This window comes from Macrotis lagotis, chromosome 4 (genome assembly GCF_037893015.1).
Source record: "Macrotis lagotis isolate mMagLag1 chromosome 4, bilby.v1.9.chrom.fasta, whole genome shotgun sequence".
Classification (NCBI taxonomy): domain Eukaryota; kingdom Metazoa; phylum Chordata; class Mammalia; order Peramelemorphia; family Peramelidae; genus Macrotis; species Macrotis lagotis.
The window spans coordinates 266,387,823-266,403,805 of NC_133661.1; the positions used below are offsets into that span (position 1 = coordinate 266,387,823).

A 15,983-nucleotide genomic window follows, 5' to 3' on the forward strand; every position below is an offset into this window, starting at 1 on the left:
TAAGTGTGAGTGGTTCAATTGTCTTTCTCAACTTCCTTCCAAAAGGGAAAAACACTCTCCCAGCTCTCAAGAGTGGGTCCAGAAACAACCGAGATATTATATCCCCCAAATACTAACATTATCTTTTAAAATCAATATTCATGCATTATGTAAATATTTTAGGCAAATGTTCTCTTTTCCTACATGAAATTTTAGAAAAGAAAATCAGAAAAAATACATCATAAATATGTCAGGTAATGCTGTTAAACTGAAAACCCATCATTTCAACAATGACCAGTCTCTGAGCTCTGCAAAAGCAGTGTCTGCCCTATGGCTTAGGGCAGAAAAATGACTAAAGAGATTACTTTGTATTTTTAATTTTAAGAATCAAATGTCCCAGATCTCACAGATAAATAAACTACTCCTTGATTTTAAATTAAGCATTTGGTTTAAATATACCTTACATCTAGATCTCTAGGGGAGAATTAATTTATAAAATGATAGTCAAGTTGGTAAAGTTAATATTTCACATTAATTTTTGTATAATCAAGGACTAATTTAATCTTTTCCTGCACAAACTGGGCAAGGGAAAATACAAAACTTTGAAATTTTCATTTCTTCTTGCCTTAATCTCCAAAAACATTATAGATAACATAAACATACATTTGAACAATAGGTTTGATTATACCATACAATCTTTTTTTTTAAGAAAGTCTTTATAAAATGAAATTCATGTTTTGATGGATCTTTTGCACTTCTTGCATTAAATGCAGCTCTGACTGATTGCTTATCTATCTTCTTTGTATCTCTCTTTAGACCACATTTTCACAATATATTCTCCTACAGACAGAGGATACTTGCCTATTTATGATAACTTAGCTCATATTTTCATGTTTTAAAAATATCACTATTATATTTTAGCTACTCATTCAGGTTATAGTAAATGATAATATACATTATAATAGAAAAATATTGAAGATGTATAAGTTACTTTGGAAAAGTTGGAATTTTCGGTACACAGATTAACTCATATTAGTGTGCTGGTCAGAAAGATATAGATAAATAAACATATATGTATATCTTTTAAAAAATTTTCTTTATGCACCAAGAGCATTTGTAGAATAAACCATGCAGTCATTTGGTACCCCTGAAAGAGAAGTTACCACTTATGTGCTGATTGAGGCAACACAGAAAATGTTTTCTATCATTATTGCACTTAAATATGTTTGTGTTAAAGCAATAGGCAGGAACTGTCCTTCCTGGAAACCTAAAGGAAAACTTTATATACAGTGTTCAGTGAACACATGCGGTCAGCACCATGACCAGGTCATGCAAAGAAAGGAGATGACTGGGAAGAAACACCCAAGGGTTCACTGAAGAGCAACTGATGCTACCTTTTCTGCATGAAACCCCAGAAGGCTCCAGTACCATGATGTTCCTTCTACTCAAGGACAGAGAATGTTTTCTCATACTCTCCTTCCTGATGTTAATCAACTATCTAATCCTGGAAATAATTTGTAAAGTTGAACATTTCATGGACTTCAATTTAGGCTTTTGAGCCAGTATACATGGTAAAAAAAAAAAAAAAACAGGAAACAGGAAGGAACACATTTTTTGGACTCAGATTATATTTTCTACTTTTTCCCCCTATTAAAATTTCAACTCTGTCTCATACATAGTTGAAATCCACACATGTGTACACAAAAACTCTCTGTCTCTTTCTCTGACTCTGTCTGTCTGTCTGTCTCTCTCTGTCTCTCTGTCTCTGTCTCTGTCTCTCTCTCTCTCTTTCTGTCACATACATACACACACTCCATACTCACAGATCATGAAAGAATTATAGATTCACAAAATGTTAGCACATGAAGGAACCTTTGAGACCATCTACTACATTCCCTTTCCTTTGCTGATGACAAAGCAAACGATTGGATATGATTAAGTTATAATATGGGAACAAACCAAATCATACAAGCAAAGGAAAATTATTATTTTCTATGTTAGAATTAACTCCTTCTATCATGCCTATAGTATATATTGTATATCATATATTAAATACTATAGCCATAATATAACTTAATATTTCACCTAAAGACCTTCTTATATCAATGGAAGTTGTGTGTATAAAGAAATGGGAATATTACCTACAAACTTTAACCTTGCAAACTTAATGAAACTTTTGGGATAGATAGGCACATATTAAACATACAAAGGAATGGATTGGCTTGTTGAGATGCATGCCAATTTTATTTGTAGATTTCTTTGCTTCATAGAAGACATGCAACAAGAGTAAGCTAGGAAGTAGAGAAAAAATGTATAAAATATTAATCTATTATCCCAAACACCTCATGTCATTAGCGGTATAATATTAACTTTTTAGTACTGCTTTACAGTTCTCAAGTCAGACTGATTTTATTTGAATATTCTTCCTGTAGATCTTAACAGATTTGCTTGGATTGGAGGAGAGGGAAGGTAGAGATTGATCATAAAAATTTGAGTACTGCCATCTTTGGTTCCACTGTCAGCTTTTCTGTGCTATAAAATGGGTATGGAATATAGATGTGTATATGTATGTATATATACATTCTATGTATATTCTACACATGCCATATACACACATGTGTATATTCATATACATATGTATGTATATTAATGCCACACATCAAAAGCACATACCATTTACATGCATTAATGCAGAATATTTTCCCCTTGATACATACATCTAACTGACACTAATATCACTTAGAAAACTCAGCTATGCACTAAAGGTAAACACACTCCAAAGACCTATGTAAAATACATTGTTTACCTCATCAAAAAGAAATTAATTTATTCCTTTGTGTCCTTGCAGTGAATATGTATTTTGGTGCTAATTATAAATATATATTTCATTTAGTGATTGACTATATGCAGCTCCTTGTGAATTTTTTTTTGTAGTTATAATAGGCACTTTCTAAGAAGAAGATTTTTTGACCAAAAAACAAAAGAGAATTAAAAATTTTTACCTTTCCACTAGCGCATCTTTATAACACTGTGGTCAACTAGCAGCAGAATCAAGTTTGTGTAAAAAGAAGAATCTTTAGAAAATTTTGACTGGGAAAAATGTTTACAGGAAAGCAGTTCTCTGATTTGAACTACCTTTGATTTCTAAGCCTCTACTTTGAGCTAGGTTGTTTCCTTTTGTTTGTTTTCGAATCACTTACCTATAGACATTTTCCAAACTAATAGGACTTTCCACAGGTGCTTCATGCTAAATTCTTATCCTTTGTAAATTACAATTATACTTTTAAAGCACAACCAAGAGCTTACATTCATTGTAATATCCTCATACCTAAATCTGAGATGCAAATATTTTATTTTCATTTAGTGTCATCATGTTCAAATTTTGGAAAGCAATATTCAGAACTATTCATATCCTTAGAAAAATCAGATTATCTAATGTAAATGCTAATAAACCCTTACATAACATAGTACAGTATTTCTATAATGACCTATGCTATATTCATAGTTTAATACTCTGGTTGTGGGTAAGTAAGTTTAGAAGAAGATAAGTATTCTCTAAGAAAGGCAGTGGTAGCCCTCTCTTATGAAACTATCTGTGATTACTGTAATAAGGGGAAAAGGGGGAAAAAAGAGAGGAGTAGCTAAAAGAAATACAGTCCATGTATTAGACCACTCATAAGGTCTTCCAACATGGACTAAATGATTGACTAATGGGGAAAAGAAATTATAAAATGAGATGAACAGTTTGAAAAAGTTAACTTTCTCATTGGAATTACTGTATAAATCAAACTCAAAAGAATACTGAATAAATGAGAACTTATCCTATGCCAGCCTGAGGTCAAAATACTCATGATAATCCTAGCAGGTTGGACCCTGATTTTTTTAATAGTACATTGCCTCTGTTAAACAAACAAAAATCATCCTTTTTATTGTATAATAGATTATAAATAACTGTCAAGTGTGCATGCAGTCAACTGCATATTATACAAGCAATATCTAAGTTATCAATAGTCATCTTCTTTGGCAGGCCAGAATCCAGCTGGACATGCAATATTTACATATCAAAATCCTTGTTATATTCAAGTCGTTGTGAAAGCAAGTGAAAATATATATGTATATACTATATATACACACGTATATAACTGTATATACTGTTTCAATATATTAACAAATATATATGTATATATAATATTAAAAATGAATTTCATCTTTTTCAGATTCTGGTGACTCAGGCCTTGAAACACTAAAAATATCCTGACAGGGTATTTGGGAAGATGCCTGGGGTGGTACTTGGGATTTGGGAGAAGAGGTCTGGGGCATATTCTTTTCAGAGAGTAGTTTCAAAATTTCTGCCACCTGCTTTTCCAGGGCAGTCATTCTGCAGCTTAGCAGGTGAATGTCATCTTTGAGTTCATGTTTGACTTCCTGCAATGTGGTCTGTAAGGCCTGCTCGGGAATGGGATAAAAGGGATGTTTTGCATCAGCCTGAATAGGACTGTGCTCCAGTGGGCTCCTAGTTTCACCAGCTTTATCCAAACGGAGATCACTTTTTGTTATTCCACTGTCACAAGAATCTGTTTTCCTTAATGGGTTTTTGGTCACACTGGTCTCCGAGTCGCGACATTTAGGGTCATCTGACAATAAACCCATAGATTCAGCCTTTGTGACATTATTCCAGTCTTCCTTTTTCTCTTCATGGACACCCACATTATTCTTCAATCGCAGCCACCCTTTCCCATTTCCATTTTTCATTCTCATGGGACTGTTGACTTTGAGACACTTTGGATCAGTACTACCATTTGGTTTTAGTTCCATTGCATCTCGGTTGTTCTGTTTTAGGGACTCACTGGTTTTCACATAAGCCAGAGAAGTCTGGATAGGTGTGATCTGAGAAACTGTGACCACACTGGTGCCAGTGATGGAAGCCCCATTCTGTAAAGAGCGGCTCTCCACCTGAAGTTGGTTCCTTTCTGGATCACTCTGAGTTGATCCTTGATTTCTTAGCTCCTTCTGCTGTTTGAACTTCTGGAATAGCTTCCTGACAGGGTGGTCCACTGGAATACTGAGGGTTACCTCATTTTTCTGTCGCAGACGCTCCTCTTCTTCCTTTTTCACATCACTGATTTTACGGAAAATAATCTGTCAAGGAAAGGGGGGAATAGAAAAGTTGATTTTAAGAATTAAGTTAACATATAATTGAGTAATAATCATAATATAATTAGATATTGTTTGGAAAGGAAAGATCCTAAATATATAATAATGGTATTCTTTGCAACATTTTTTAAATCAATCTACAGAATATAATTAAGTGGAAAATTCAAGATAATTTAAACTTTAAAATGGGAGAAGCAGTGATTATGTTCAACACCTTTATATTTGAGAATGGAAAATATTCACAGTATATTCATTATATTTAATTCGTGTTATACTTATATTCACATTTTATATATACATATATATATACATATATATATATACATATATATATACATATATATATGTATATATATATATATTCTCTTTAAAATTGCCTGGAAACAGGGGCGGAGCCAAGATGGCGACAAGAGAGGAAAGTCTCTTAGGCACTCTCTCGTAAAAACTTTGAAACTAAGGACTTTAACTAAATTTTCAAGAGACAGAACCCACAGAGGGACCCAGTGAGGAAGTTCTCCTACTCAAGGTAACCTGGAAAAGAGCAGAAAGGCTCTGCTTCCCGGGGTCGGAGGGGTGAACCACCAGAGGGGTGGCCCACCAGAGCAGAAGAACTTCAGCCTCCCAGAGGCAGCCCCAGGGCACTGGGAGCTATGGCTCCCAGCAGTGGGGAAGTTTACTGAGTTACACCCCTGGGGAGCACTGGGTACAAATTGGGGTAACAGTGGTGGACCTTTGCCAGAGTGAGCACAAGAAGCCCAGCCCTCAGGGCACAGAGAGAGCAGCTTGGTGTTGCTGCATCCCAGATCCAGGAAACAGAAGTAGGTTGTGCCAGTAAGCAGGAGCCCCCAGGGCATGAGCCCATTGAACCTAGGGAGGGGAGTGAAGAGAGAGACTACTGAGCTCTGTCCTCTGTCCCTGGAAGAGGACTCTGGGGCTCTGAACACATTCAGATCATGATTACAGTCCAGGCCCCCCCCATAGAACATCAGGGCCACCCCCACCTCAGCTCCGTGGCAGGGTGGGGCACATATGGTCATTCACAGACCAGGAAGGAGGACAGAGCCTCACACACTGAGACCCTTTTAGGAGTGTCCCAAAAGCTGAGGAAGCACCCCCAAAACAGGCTTAGGCTGGGAAAATGAGCAAGCAGAGAAACAAGAGGAACACCATTGAGAAATATTTCGCATATGAGCCTAAGAAGGATCAAAACACTCAGTCTGAAGATGAGGAAGCACAAGCTCCGACATCTAAAGACTCCAAGAAAAACAGAAATAGGGCTCAGGCTATGACAAAGCTCAAAAAAGACTTTGAAAATCAAATTAGGGATTTAGAAGAAAAACTGGGAAAAGAAATGAGAGAGATAACAGAAAAACATGAAAATGAAGTCAGCAGCTTAGTCAAGGAAAGCCAAAAAAATGCTGAAGAAAATAGCATGCTAAAAACCAGCTTAGGTCAAATAGATAAAACAGTTCAAAAAGTTATTGAGGAGAAGAATGCTTTAAAAAGTAAAATTGGCCAGATGGATAAAGAGATAAGAAAGCTCTCTGAAGAAAACAAATCCTTCAGACAAAGAATAGAACTCAGAAAGATTGATGAATTTAGGAATCAGGAATCAATACTTCAAAACAAAAAAAAAATGAAAAATGTTAAGAAAATGTGAAACATCTCATTGAAAAAACAACTGATATGGAAAACAGATTTAGGAAAGATAATTTAAAAATTATTGGAATACCTGAAAGTCATAATCAGGAAAAGAGCCTTGACATCATTTTCAAAGAATTACTACAGGAAAACTGCCCTGATATCCTAGAAGCAGAGGGCAAAATAGAAATGGAGAGAATCTACCGATCCCCCTGAGAAAGAGATCCCCAAAAAACCAACCCCCAGGAATATTATAGCCAAGTTCCAGAACTCCCAAGTCAAAGAGAAAATATTACATGCAGCCAGAAAGTCACAATTCAAATATGGTGGAGCTGCAGTCAGGATCACACAGGACTTAGCAGCAACTACATTAAAAGCTCATAGGGCTTGGAATATAATATACTGGAAGACAAAAGAGCTTGGAATGCAATCAAGAATCAACTATCCAGCAAAAATGAATGTCTTCTTTCAGGGAAAAAGATGGATTTTAAATGAATCAGGGGAATTTCAAATGTTCCTTTTGGAATGGCCAGAGCTGAACAGAAGGGTTGATCTTCAAATACAGGACTTAGGTGAAGCATAGAGATTGGAGGAGAAGGGGAAAATATGAGGGACTTGATGATGATGAACTACATGTATTCCTGTATAGAAAAATGACACTGATCATACTCATATGAACCTTCTCATTTAATAGAGCAGGTAGAGGGAGCTTTTATAGTTGAAGCACAGGAGAAAGCTGAATTTGAAGATAAAATATGGTGTAAAATGGAGTCAACAGGAAAAAGGGAAATGTAATGGGAAAAAGAAAAAAGAGAGGGGGAATAGGCCAAGATATTTCATATAATGAGATGTTTCTTTATCACAATGAACTATTGCAATGTTATGGAAGTGGGGAAGCCAAGGGGGAATGAGGGAATCTTCACTCTCATTAGAGGTGGCTAGGAGAGGAAACAGCTTGTATACTAAGTGGGTTATAGACATATGGAGTAAGAAGGGGGGGTGGGATAGTGGAAGGGGGGGGGATGTGAGTGAGAAGAGGATGGACCATGGGGGGAGAGTGGTCAGATATAACATGTTTTCTCTTTTACTTCTTGCAAGGGGATGGGATCGGATTACCTGTCTGGGAACATAGGGCCAAGTTTATGCTGGGCTTAAGGGGTGGTAGTGGGGCTCGGGGGCTCTTGGCCCCAGGTCCAGAGATTTTTCTGCTGTGCCACTCAGCTATGCTACAGCAGAGTCAGAGTGAAAGGAGAGAGAAAATATAGTACATGGTAGTGGAGAAATATGAAAGGAGGGAGTTGCGATCAGCAATGGCAATTATGGAAATATATGGAATTAACTTTTGCGATGGACTTATCATAAAGAATATGATCCACCCATGACAGAGTTCTTGGTGTTGGAACAAAGACTGAAGCACATTTTTTTATTATTATTACTTTTTGGAGGGTGCAGGGCAAATGGGGCTAGGTGGCCCACCTGGGGCTGCATAGCAGGGTGATTGTTGGTTGTCTGAGGCCAGATTGGGACCCAGGTGCTCCTGGCTCAAGGGCCAATGCTCTGTCTGCCACCCAGCCACCCCTACTATTATTGATTTTTTTTTTATTTTGGGTTTTTTTTCCTTTTTTGTTTTTTGCAGGGCAGTGGTCTTGGGGTGGCTTGTATGTCACACAGCTGAATGATTATTTGGTATATTGGGCTGGATATGGGCTCAGGTGCTACTGGCTCCAGGGCTGGTGCTCCATCCATAGGTCCACCTGGCCATACCTACAATTATTACTATTTTTTTAATTTTAATTTTTTTCTCTCCCCTTTACTTTATCGCTCAAGTGAGTCTATATTTTTGGGGGGAGGGGGTATTTTATTTACTCTTGAAAAAGAATATTTTATTAATGTATAAAAAATATTATTTATACAAAATGAGAATAAATAAACATTGAAAAAATAAAATAAAATTTCCTGGAAACACACTAATGTATTTTAGCTAGTATAATGTGGTATCATGCACAACTGAACCACCAGACACCTGAAATCTCTCATTGTAAGGGTCCTGTAGAATCTACAATATATAACAACTAAGAAGATAAAGAACTCAAGGTTTTCTCAAAAATGTTTGAGTTTTTTGACTTTCTTGAAAGAAGCATCAAAAGGATGTCATTGTGTAGCAGATGAAGCTTTAAACTCAATCTCAGGATTGAGATTTCTACCCTACCTTCAGCAGTTACAACCTGGATAATAAACTTCTTTGAGCATCAGTTTTCATATCTATAAAACAGGTTACAATATCCATAGACAATGTGACATTGTATATATATATATATATATATATATATATATATATATATATATATATATATATATGAACTATTTCAAAATATTTGGCACCATATCAATATTGCCTTTACTTTTACTACTGATTTTTTATTGTTATGAGTCCTTTTATATGTTTTTATACCATAAACAACAGCAAAATACAGTTTTCCCAGAAAAAATGCACAAGACAAAGGAAAACAAAACACACCACACACACACACACACACACACACACTCATGTGTGCATGCTGAAACTAAGAATATCAGTCTGCCAGAACTAAGCAATACTGTAAAAAAGATTTCTTATCTCCTGATTCACTTATTGCATATTGCAATTGTTACCCCCATATATGGTCAGTTTCTACAAGAGTCACCAGAATTTTACTCTTCTTAAATTTTATGTGCTACCTTCAAGCAACCTCATGTGAGAGAAAGATTAAATTCCCTATTAGGATTATTTATGGGATCTTCCTCAATACCTTCCCCTCAAAGAAAAAAAATACCCTGCAACAATTCTATTAAAAGGATAAAATGGAAAACATTACAATGCAGAAGTTATTAATCTTTTTGACCCTTTGGAAAAACTGCTATAGTCTTATAGAGTAATGATTTTGATGCTTACGATTAATACACACACACACACACACACACACACACACACACACACACACACACACATATATATATATATATATGTATATATACATACATATATATATAGTAATAATTTTTTACCCCAAAATAAGTTCATGGATTCCCAACTTAAAGACAATATTTCTAATGGGTGTGAAGATGAATAGATCTGAATCAACAGCAACTTTTATACTCTTCCTAAACCAACTCTCTATAAAAATTGAACACTGCACCCTGAAAAGTGATACTCTCCTTGTCTCTAAGAGTATCCATATATGATCCACATAAAGAGTTGAAGCAATTTTCCAACTTTGCTTCTAAAACAAGTTTGATTCCTCAGGAACATCCTGACAACATTAAGAATCTTAACCAATAAACTTCTATGTGGTCAAAGTAGCAAAACTCAATTCAGGGCACATCTAGGCTAATGTTATCTATCCTCTGCAAGGCAACTGACCAATTCTGGTCCTCAATGAATCTTTATAAGAAATTTCATTGGCTAGAATAATGAGAGGTAGTAATTAGAATAAAGAGGAGGGGAAGGAATGATAATTACCTTTAGAGATCTTGGTGATATGAACATAATATAGTGAGATCCAATTTTTACTCAATCAATTCTATACATCTCTGAATATATTGTTTATTTGTCAATTCTGTGCAGCTTATTTTGTAACAATATTTTATAATACATAAACATGTCATGTGAAAGAGAAATTAGACATATTATGTTACACTGGAAGGGTGAACCAAGACAAAAAGGTAGAAGTTACATAGAATTCAATTTGGGAAAAATCTTTGAATAATTATATCAGTTCATATGTAGAATGACCTTTTTCAAAACATGTCTTTGTTTAGACAGACAGACAGAGAGATGCTCAAATGATTTTATCTACAAGAAATGGAATAATTAATTAAATGAACAGAAGACTAAATCAGAGACTTCAGTTAAATAGTGCAGAATACAGCAGACTCATGTGATCCCTGAAAGAAAAACTGAAAAGGAAGGATATTCCAGAAATAGCTTTCATTTTTTTCAAAGTTTCAGCAGCTTGTGTACTTGATATAATTTTGTTCTAAAAAAACATTTTCCTTCATTGTATGGAAAATGAAAAATAGTACATAGCATATATTAAACAAATCACAACTTCTCATACTTTAAAATAGTTTGCTAATCTTTTTGGAATCTTTTCTTTTTTTGCAGCCAGCATCATTATAAGATGGGACTTTTTTTTTAGGTTTTTGCAAGGCAATGGGGTTAAATGGCTTGCCCAAGGCCATACAGCTAGGTAATTAAGTGTCTGAGGATGGATTTGAACTCAGGTACTCCAGGACCCGTGCTCTATCCACTGTGCCACCTAGCTGCCCCCAAGATGGGACATTTTTGAGCATTTTGGAAAATACATTTATAGTGACAGCAGCAACCAAACAATGATAATGGACATTACCAAACAGAGGAAAGTTAGTGATGCTTTAATCCTTGCCTCCAACTCTATAAGTGAACATTTTCTAAATTAAGATAGATGGGCAAAACATAGCTTGTCAAGTGGTAATAATAATAAGGTACTTTAAAAAAATTCTCTACATTAATAATTATCTTTAAAGGGAGGCATCTTTCCATTCAGGTGACACATGAAAATGAGTCTTTTAAAGATATAATATTAATCTCCAAGTCTGACATCAAAGCTCTCACCCTTTAATTATGGGCCTTTCAGAGGACTGACATATCTCTCAGTCTTCCTAAGTAAACATTATTTGTACTAACCCTCCAGAATGTTAACACCTCATGACAGGCCAGTTATAAACATAGAAACACTTTTTTTCATGGGGGGGGGCAGGGAGTAAGGGGAGCAAAGCAAAAGAAGGATATGTTCAGAAACATCACAATTCCCAACTTGAAGAATACCCAGGCCTAATAAATGGTTATAACTTGGAAATTTATCTAATCATAAAAATTTATGAATTTTTTGGCAAATTAACCTAATTTCTGACAGATGTTGAACTCAAACAGATACAGCTTATGATCATGACTGTACTGAAAAGTGATTTTTAACAGACTTATTTTTATTATTTTATTTAATTTTCAAGTTAAACCATTTTTTTCAATACTAAATAAGATTTTTTAAATGCAACCTAAATAATAACAGTAACTGCTGAGTATAGCCTACCTTCTCAGTTCTATAAAATGCTTACTTTTTTAAATTTTAAATTATTTTCTTATTTATTTTTCCAGTTACTTGTAAAGATATTTTTCACCATTTATTTTTTTTCCAAAATTTTCTTCTTGTCACCCTGCCCTCCTCCCCCAGTATAGCAAATAATCTGAGGTAGCTTATACACAAACAATTGTCTTACATATATTTTCACAGTAATCAAGTTATGAAAGAAGAATCTAAACAAAAAGGGGGAAAGCACGGAAGGAAAAAGTAGAAAATAAATTTCAAAAAATGAAAATAGTATGCTATGATCTGCATTCAGATTCCATACTTCTTTGGAATTGGATGGCATTTTCCAACACAGATCTTTTAGAATTTCCAATTCTCTGTCACCATCAAAGGAAAAAAAGAAGAGCTGCTATGAATATTCTTATAAATGTTAATTTTTCCCATTTTGTGATCTCTAGTAGTGATATTGCTGGATCAAAGCTTATGCAGAATTTTTTTGCCTTTTGGGCATAGTTCCAAATAATTCCCAAAAATGGTTGGATCAGTTCACAATTCCACCAAGACTGTATTAATGTCCCCCTTTTCTCACATCCCCTCAAACACTTACCATTTCCCATTTCTATCATGTTAGTTAATTTAAAAGGTATGAGGTGGTACCCAAGAGTTGTTTTAATTTGTATTTCTCTAATTAATAGTGATTTAGATAATTTTTTTCATATGACTATAGATAGCTTTTATTTCTTCATCTGAAAATAGTCTATTAATAGCCTTTGATCTGAAAAAGAAAAGGAATACATTGTAACCTTATAAATTTTACACAGTTCTCTATATTATAGAAATGAGATCTTTTTTCAGAAACACTGACTATAAAAATTGGTTCTTTTCTATCTTATCTTGGTTGCATTTTCTTTGTTTATACAAAAAAACTACAATTTAATGCAATCAAAATGATCTATTTTTGCATTTTATGTTCTCTATCTCTTCTTTAGTCATAAATTTTCTTTATCTCCATAGATTTGACAGGTAAACAATTCTTTGTTCTTCTAATTGAGTTATGGTGTTACCATTTATATATAAATTCAGTACCCATTTTGACATTATCACGATATAGAATGTTGCCATACTATTTTACAGCTTTCCCAATAGTTTTTGCTAAATGGGGAGGTCTTGTCCCAGAAACTGGAGTCTTTGAGTATATGAAACAGTAGATTAGTATAGTTATTTACTACTATGTTTTATGACCTAACTTTCTCTAATAATCTTAGCCAATCCCAAACAGTTCTGATGATTAGGCCAACTTTCTTTGCATTTTTTCATTAATTCCCTTGATATTCTTGATCTGTTGTTCCAATTAACTTTTATTATATTTTCTAGCTCTATAAAATAATTTTTGGTTGTTTGATTACTATGGCATTAAATAAATAGATAAATTTAGGTAAACTTATTTTTATTACAATAACTTGTCCTACCCAGGAGCAAGTAACATTTTCCCAGATATTTACATCTGACTATATTTGTGTGAAAAATGTTTTGCAATTATATTCAAATCACATCTGGGAATATATTGTCACATAGATTTCCAAGTTTTGAATGGAATTTCTTTTTATATCTGTTGCTGATGGATTTTGTAAGTATTGCCTAGAAGTGCTGATTATTTATTTGAGTCTATTTTATATCCTGCAACTTTGCTAAAGCTCTTAATTGTTTGATGCAGTTTTTAAAGTGGATTCTCTTAATTATATCATCATTTCATCTGCAAGGAGTTGTTTAAATTTATTTTCTTCTCATTACTAAGGTCAACATCTCTAGAACAATTTTAAATAATAGTGCTGATATCCAGCATCCTTGTATCACCCTTGATCTTATTAGGAAGGTTTCTAGTTTATTCCCATTGCATATTATGTTTGTTTATGGTTTTAGATAGATACTGCTTATTAATTTGAGGAAAAGTCATTTATTTCTATGTTCTTATAGCAATGAATGCTGTATTTTGTGAAAAAAACCTTTTTAACATTTATTGAGATAAATGATTTCTGATAGTTTTATCATTGCTATGATTGATTATGCTGATATTGAATGGAACCCTAATATTGAAACAGTGTGCATTACTGTTCAAAGTCTCACCTGGTCATAGTATATTATCCTGGTGATAGTTTGCTGCAATCTCTTTGCTAATATTTCATTTAAATTTTTTCCATCGATATTCATTAGGGAAATGGATTTATAATTTTCTTTTGCTGTTTTAGCTCTTCCTGGTTTAGTAAGCACCATTTTGGCATCATAAAAAGAATTTGGCAGAACTTCTCTTATTTTTATAAATAGTTTATATAGAATTGAAATTAATTGTTCTTTAAATGTTTGGCAGAATTCACTTGTAAATCCATCTGACAAAAAAATCTGGAGATTTTTTTTCCTTAGTAGTTCATTGATGGTTTTTTCAACTACTTTTTTTCAAAAATGGAGTTTTTAAGTATTCTGTTTTCTCTTCCACCAATATGTGCAATTTATATTTTTGTAAATATTTACCCATTTCACCTACATTGTCAGATTTATTGACATATAGTTGGGCAACAATTTTTATTTTACCTCTCTTATTTGGTTTTTAAAATCGATTTTGAGCTCTTTCAAGAGGACTTTTTAGACATGAGACCAATTCATTTCCACTTCACATTTAGACATTTTGTCACTGCTTTTTTCTTCCCTCTCACCATAGTAACTGTTTTGGTTAGGACACTTTTTGATTTTTGCTCATTTTAAAAGTGAGTGCTGACTGTCTAAGAGGGATCATATTACCAAGTTTTTTGTGCTAGAGGCCAGAGGTCTGGGCACTGGTTTTCCTCACTGGGGTCTCAGGTGCTGGAGGCTTGCTTCTTGTGTTAGGGTCAATGAACCCAATCCTGCTGGTTACATAGGCATTCTGAAGTTCATAGTAAGCCTTCTGTGATATGACTGGGGCTCTCACTGCTGGCCTGCTGTACCACTGACCTGCTGAGTCTGATCCTATGGTCCTTGGTTACTGATCTGCAATATGGCTAAGAGTTTCCAGTCCCAGCCTGAGCTGCACACCCCCTTTTTTCCCAAGTGAGACAGACTTTTCCTGGCATCCCTTCAATATATCATGAGCTGAAAAGTTATTTTAGTCTGTCTTTATGTGGGTTCTGTTATTTCCAGGGTATGTTTAGAGGCTTCATTTAAAGTTCTTTCAGAGGGAAACTGGGAAAAGCTCAGGAATGTTCCTTGCCTCTCTCCACCATCTTGGCTCTGCCCAAGAAGTTCCTACAAGTGTTGTTCAAAAGATGTTTAAAAAATAACCACAATAAGATAAGCATCTTTCTGTACAGTAACACTGATTTAAACTTTATTATTTCTGGGAAATGGTAGCTATCATAGTAAATCTAAATATAAAGCACAAAAATACAAATTTATAAAACAGGCAAATGAGGTTGTGATGATTCACATTGCCAAAGGGATTCTTACTTTACAGAGGGATTCACTGCATACTTCAAACCCTCCTGGTGAAATTTTAAAAATGATATGATTTATAGAATTTCAACTAACAACTTTTCAGGAACATATCTTTTATCAAGGTAAATACACTTTCAGTATATTAAACTTTTGTCATATTTAGAGAAAATGGTTGAATGAATTCCCTTAGTAATCTGCAGTGATTGTTTTTGTCACATTGCCAACTCCTGATGTAGATTAATAAAATATGAAGTCTTCAAAGCATCAATAATATAAACAAGGAATGAATTTTATGTATTACTTTTTTGCCAATGAAATGAGTTATTATTTGTTTTCAATTTGGACCTCTGCTACTAGAAAAATAAGTCATAACTATTCTATCATCAACAATATTACCATCAATTCCTATGGGTTTGAATTCTATTTCAGATATTTATTTGCTGAATGCTTCATTTAATGTTTTTCAGTCTCAGTTTCCTAATTTGTAAAATGAAGACAATTACTTTATAACACTTACAAAAAAGGATTGCTATAATCATCAACTAAAATTACATAAATTGAATGCAAAAATTTGAAAGTATTACATAGATGTAAGACATTATCATTTTCATCATCACTCTTACATCTTGCTGTTCTCCT

The 15,983-nt window shown here is 34.2% G+C and overlaps 1 protein-coding gene across 1 annotated transcript in view; it reads right to left on the minus strand.

Moving 5' to 3' along the window:
* Positions 1-4,170: 4,170 nt before the first annotated feature.
* KCNH5 (potassium voltage-gated channel subfamily H member 5) overlaps positions 4,171-15,983 on the minus strand; it is a 471,355-nt gene continuing 459,542 nt past the window's right edge. The window contains exon 11 of the mRNA XM_074232080.1: positions 4,171-5,118. Coding sequence (XP_074088181.1) covers positions 4,171-5,118 — 948 coding nt within the window. The remainder of the gene's footprint in view (positions 5,119-15,983) is intronic.